Consider the following 6,650-nt stretch of genomic DNA (forward strand, 5'->3'; position numbering starts at 1 on the left):
CCTAGGGATTTGCCATCTGTACCTAGAGGTCTGCAAGCTGATTTTCAAAGAGATACTCCCTGTTGAGTTTCCCTTTGAAAATACAGTGATGGACCAGTGCCACAAGGTGTCTTTCTTTACCCTGCATACTTTGCAGATGCTGGAGAAAGAGGATGGAATAAAGGAGTTAGTAGCTAGATAATGCAGCGTTGTCATTACTTTCACCTGAACAAATAAAATATGAATATAGCCTATAGGGGAGATCAGACGTTCAATCAGCTTTTCATAGAACTGTGAAATGAGAGTTCTAATAAGCCTGAATCTATGCAAGCATGCTCTCTTCAGTGCCTCTAATTCTGCTTTGACTAAGGCTCAGCTTCTCTTAGGGACTGATGCAATAAAGTGCGCCCAGCCTAAAGCACAGCTTAATGCGCGTTTTGTATGCACGTCCATAACCCGCAATGCAATAAGGGGATCAGAATGTCCAAAACACGCATCTAAACGAAGGCATAGCTCTCATCACATGTAAATGCCATGTAGATGAGGCTATTAGCTATTATCCTGCAATGCAAAAAATCCCTGTGCACCCAAGGCCCTCTTTTTAACCTGTAAAATTTTACACCTGCCCTGGAGCAGGTGTAAAGTCTTCCTGCACATCAAGGGTTCAACTTAAAAACAAAAATACTGCTTTTCTGTGGATCATCCTACTTGGTATCATTGCAATAGTAAGTAGGAAGAACCACAGAAAGCAGCACCATGCAAAAAAAAATAAAAGTCTTGACGTAAAAAAAACCCCAATGTGTGGGCGCACAATATACACCCACAATATACACACTCTAGGCCGTGTACATTGTGCGTGCGTATTGTGCCAGTAAAATAGGGAAAAATGGACGCTCATAAATTGAGCGTCCGTTTTCCTAACCCCCACACAGCCACGTCTCCTGGGTGCCCGATGCCATGGATGCACTAGGGACGCACAATTTATCCCTAGTGCGTTTGTTTTAGCTCGGCAGCTCAGTTACATATTGCATGGGGGGCTCAGGAAAGGTGGATGTGTGCATGTTTCAAAAAAAATCAACTTGCGCCCAGTTTGGATGCACGTTTTTTACGTGTACTTTATTGCAGTGGCCTGTTACTGGATAAATAAAAATGTAAATGAACTCTTTGAGCTCCTGAGTTGTACCTTAAATGCATATCCATCTTACATCCAATGAAAAGGAAAGTATCCCTTGTACCCCTTTTATACAGGTTGCTGTTAATGGTGAGAAATGATCACAGGGTAATTTTTCATCTGTGATAAATGCACCCGTGACAGCTATGCATCGCAGCTCTGTGGTGCTCTCTTTAAAAGTGGCGAGAAACTGCTCTAAAATGGGATCATTTTTTTTCTAGCTTTTTCCTAAAACTTGTTTCAAATTCCATTTCAATAAAATCAGAAAAGAGGACCACAGATGCCAAATCCCATAATTCTCTATGGGAAGAAAATAAAATAAAAATTGTATTTTTCCTCCCATAGAAAACATGAAGTATGTGGGCAAAAGGGAAAGGATTTATTTAGTCCTACTCAGACAGGAGCCCGTTCGGGACCTCAGGAAGGCCAGTAAAAGCAATACATCTGTTTGGGCGAGTAATTCTTTGGTGGGAGAAGGCAGAGTGGATCCTGATGAAGAAGAGTATAGGAAGGCCCCACCTCCTGCACGCGCTGAATTTCTTTATTTAGGTCCTTCCAAATAAGTTTTGGATTGTTTCCAAACTGCCTAACTCTGGCAGTAGACATGCAGGAAGTCTGCACATTCTGCTAGTATTCACCTAGTGGTTCATGAAAACCAAAGTTTGGGTCATGGAATTATTCATTTTATCCTAACCAGCCTCATTTGCTATTGCTAACATTAGAGTCACCCAGTGAATGTCAAAAATACAGAGGTTTTGTTGTCTCTGACCTTTGAAATTCAGTTGTGCTGTACACAGGTTCGACATTTTCATACAAAAATATCAAGATCTTACACAAAGAGTAATGACGGTATCTCAGGAACGCACATCATCACCATGATCTATTTATATTAAGGAGGAATTATTTATGGTTTACAGTAATTTATCACAAGAGTTCCACAACTTGTCAGTTTGTTTACAGATTAGCATGGTTACTGGAAATGACCCACACAGAGGACAATTTTCAAAGTTTTGGCTAAAAAGATTGCCTTCCTCAATCTGGCTAACAATACACGAAGGCTTCCATAGCGCTCATACATTTAGCCAGGTAAAAAGAGGTGTTTCTGAGAGCATGCTTAGACTGGAGGAGAAAACAGCATGCACATAATTACATTCTCCTATATTCTTCCCCCTCCCGATTGGCCACCCAAGTAAATTGCAAATAATACAAAGTATATGTGCCTTTTGTACACACGCATACTTTGCATTAGCTTTTCAAAAGGAAATAACCTTGTTAGCATCCCATTAAAAAATAGCTGCAAAAGATGTGCATACAATAGTCCATGCCTAACTTGCAACTAGATAGGCTACACAAAATTGCCCTCACAATGTTACAAATGCAAGACCACTATGAATACAAATTTGCATTTTAAATGTTATGTAGTTTTCTTGATGAGTTTATCTAGTGTTATGATATATAAGTATACAAAATAAGATTTATAAAATAAAAATATTATTTGTAATAAAACAGAAAAAGAAAACAGAAGTGCCCAGTCGTGTTGTCAGTGTTCCAAACTTAGCCTCCTTTGACAAGAATGTTTCAAACTGCAACTTAATGCCGAAAAGCAGCGCTCCTCTAATAGCAAAATCTCCAAGTTTAGATCAGAAACCCTGCTCCGGAAGGCCTTGCCAAAAATCAACACAGCTCGTGGATTCTAAACCAATAGTAAGGTACTGTAAATGTGTTTGTGCTGAACTTGTGACATCTGTGTGATATTATATGTAGACATTCCTTCAAATCCCAAATCAATTTCAAAGGGGCATGAGGATAAATATTAGGGATGTGAATCGGGTCCGGAATCATATCCGGAATCGGAATCATGGGATCGGGATCGAGATCGGAATCATAGCCATTTTTTTATCGGCTGTGACCGATCCCGATAAACTCACCCTGACCCCTAAAATCAAATTCTATAGAATACCCTACCCTCCTGAGCCCCCAAAATGTTCTTTAAGTACCTGGTGGTCTAGTGGGGATCCTGGGAGCGATCTCCCGCTCTCGGGCCGTCGGCTGCCAGTAAACAAAATGGCGCCGATGGCCCTTTGCCCTTACCATGTGGCAGGGGCTACCGGTGCCATTGGCCAACCACTGTCACATGTTAGAAGCAATGGATGGCCCGCACCATGTTTAAAGATGGTGCCAGCCGTCCATAGCTCCTACCATGTGACAGGGGCCGACCAATGGCACCGGTAGCCCCTGTCACATGGTAAGGGCAAAGGGCCATCGGCGCCATTTTGTTTACTGGCAGCCGATGGCCCGAGAGTGGGAGATCGATCCCAGGATCCCCGCTAGACCACCGGGTACTTTAAAAAAGTTTTGGGGGAGTGGGGAGGGTGGGGGATGCTAAACAATTAGATCCAAAGGGTCGGGTGGGTTTTGGGGGGTTTTTTTTGGGATGTGTTCCCTTTTTCTCCTCCCCCCAAACAGATATGAAAACCACACGAACCATTTGTGGGGTTTCTTATCTGTTTCGGGGGGGCTCCGATATTTGACGAATTTTGAAATCGTACCGATATTTCAAATCATCAGAAAAACGATTCACATCCCTAATAAATATTGTGGATCCCTAAAGGCTAGAGGGCAGAAATGAAGAAGAGTGTGCATGAGGATTACTACCTTCAATCAATAGCCTTGATGCTTTTGATGCAATTGCAACATTGCTCCCCGCTTTGACAGCGGGAATGGGTGGGAAAAAAAGAGGAACTGGATATGGACAATAATCAACATGGGCCCTAACTTTTACGGTCTGGGGTACTGATATGCAGACATAAGGGAAAAAGCACAGGACGGCTTCTACGGCCAAGTCCAAAAGCAAAGAACATTTAGCAGCATTGTCTGAATAATCAAGAAGGCTCCTCACTGACTAAAAATGTTGTTACCAGTAATTTATGGGTTTGACAGTTGCTTGGTTTTGATTGTTTTTAAATATTACTACCCTTATCATAAGGCTTGAGGGTAACTGCATAGAGTGGCAGTTTCTCCCCTTGAGAGAAACAAGGGGTTATCCTGCATGGAGTGGCAGATACTACTATGAAAAACTTGCAAGGCAGACTGAATGGGCCATCTGGTCCTTTTTTGTTATCATTAATAATTTTCCAATTGCCCTTGGGAAAAATGATCATACGGACTTTGCACCAGCTTTTAAAGTGAAAGTGTCAACATTCTTTTGCTTTGAAAGCTGCTGCAGGTACAAAGTGTGCACGGTCATTTGCACTTGCTTTTTTCGCAGGTAGATTTCTGCTGGAAAATACATGCAAATACTCGAAAATGCCACTTACTTGTGTATTTTTCCTCCCTTGACCTAAACATGCCCCAAGAATGCGTCCTCTCAATGTAGCTAAAAGCACGTTGACATACTCTTAGCTGCATTGAGGAAGGGCAATATTCAAACTGCCAATTAACACAGCTAAAATGCTTTTTAGCTGTATAAATCACTTTGAAAATTGTCTTCTCCATGCATAACTGTTACCACAATTCCTTCTATCATGATGAATCTTTACTGTGTTTCTCTATTTTTGCTACTTTCAATAAACCTCAGCAGCAAATTAGCTATTATATAAATGCAGAAGGAATTAGTCATTTTTATATCACATTTTTTTATGAATATTAAATATATCACTATATGCATTTCTTTTTATTTTGTCAGGCACCGAGGAAAAGAAATATCCAAATCCAAAGATTCTCGGGGATATGAACCTAAACGCCCAGAATGGTTTACTAAATATTTTTCATTTTAAGATGGACTTCTTTTTTTTTTTTTTTTTTTTGTTGGCACCTTCATGGTGATATTAAATCAGTCAGTATTTCTTCTGGGTAATGTCTGATGGGGCCATGTTTGAAATGAATGTTTGGTTTGTGGTTCTTCACAGAGCAGAAGTTTTATAAGACTCAGAACTTTGTGTAGGTGTAGTCCAAAGGGCAAAAAATACAGCTCATACTGCTAAGGTCAACTAAGGTTTAAGGTCAACTGCAAAAAAGAAATATGCAGTGTCATGGAATGCTTTACAACAGATGTCCCCAAACATTTCATGGGAAGGGCCATCTCTGAAATTTCAGAACACCAAGAGGGTATGGGGTAGGGGGAATTGTCCCTCTCAAAGTTTGATGAACAGGGAAGGGAGGGGACAAAGTTCCCAGGAGTGTGGCAGATATTGTGCCAGTACTTATATTTTTATATTTCTTGGAAGATGGCAACCTGGCCACCCTTGGCAACCCTGCACCCTGACTTCCTCTCCCTTTGCATCTGCCCCCTAAAGTGCATTCATATGTGTGTGGCACACCCTTCCACTCACTCTAATTCACTCCGCTCCCTTCACTCTCATCCTGTCACGTCCCTTCCAACTCACTCACTTATCCCACTTTCCTCTCTTTCCTCCCTCACCCCCTTCCACTCCCATATGCATGACTATGCACTTCTTGGCATTGAATCTCAGCTGCCATATCTTCGACCACTCTTCCAGCTTCCTTAAATCCCGTCTCATTCTTTCCACTCCTTCTGGCGTGTCCACTCTGTTGCGGATCTTAGTGTCGTCCGCAAAAAGACAAATCTTACCTTCTATCCCGTCCGCAATGTCGCTCACAAAGATATTGAACAGGACCGGTCCCAACACCGTTCCTTGCGGTACACCGCTTAAAACCGCTCTCTCTTCAGAGAGAGTTCCATTTACCATCACACATTGTCTTCTGTCCGTCAACCAGTTTGCAATCCAGGCCACCACCTCGGCTCTCACTCCTAAGCTTCTCATTTTATTCACCAGTCTCCTATGCGGAACCGTATCAAAAGCTTTGCTGAAATCCAAGTAGATGACATCGAGCGCTCTTCCTTGATCCAATTCCTTGGTTACCCAGTCAAAAAAGTCAATCAGATTTGTCTGACAGGATCTTCCCCTAGTGAATCCATGCTGCCTCTGGTCCAGCAATTCTCCGGACTATAGATAGTTCACTATTCTCTCTTTAACAGTGACTCCATTACTTTTCCCACCACCAAAGTGAGGCTAACCGGTCTGTAGTTACCAGCCTCTTCTCTGTTCCCACTCTTGTGAAGCGGGACCACCACTGCTCTTCTCCAATCACTCGGCACCACTCCAGTTTCTAGGGATCTATTGAACAGGTCACACAGCGGACCCGCCAGAACATCTCTGAGCTCCCTCAGGATCCTGGGATGAACCTCATCAGGCCCCATGGCTTTGTCCACTTTCAGATTCTTTAGCTCTTCCCATACATTTTCTACTGTAAATGGATTTTCATCTACTCCACTCCCCTCAGTTTCTTGTTGTGTAGAGACGGTCCTTCTACAGGGTCTTCTTTAGTGAACACAGAACTGAAGCATTCATTTAATATTTCTGCCATTTCTTCGTCTCTCTCCACACATTGATCATTTCCACCTTTCAATTTCACTATACCACTTTGAACTTTTCTCTTTTCGCTGATGTATCTGAAAAATGTTTTGTCACCATTCTTT

At 42.1% G+C, this 6,650-nt stretch overlaps 1 protein-coding gene across 1 annotated transcript in view; it reads left to right on the forward strand.

Moving 5' to 3' along the window:
- Window positions 1-5,672, forward strand: part of FAM184B (family with sequence similarity 184 member B) — a 104,418-nt gene extending 98,746 nt beyond the window's left edge. The window contains exons 18-19 of the mRNA XM_029605956.1: window positions 2,660-2,859; window positions 4,836-5,672. Of these exons, the coding sequence (XP_029461816.1) occupies window positions 2,660-2,859; window positions 4,836-4,926 (291 nt within the window). The 3' untranslated portion in view covers window positions 4,927-5,672. The remainder of the gene's footprint in view (window positions 1-2,659; window positions 2,860-4,835) is intronic.
- Window positions 5,673-6,650: the final 978 nt, after the last annotated feature.

The sequence above is a fragment of the Rhinatrema bivittatum genome, chromosome 1, assembly GCF_901001135.1.
Source record: "Rhinatrema bivittatum chromosome 1, aRhiBiv1.1, whole genome shotgun sequence".
NCBI classification, from domain to species: Eukaryota; Metazoa; Chordata; class Amphibia; order Gymnophiona; family Rhinatrematidae; genus Rhinatrema; species Rhinatrema bivittatum.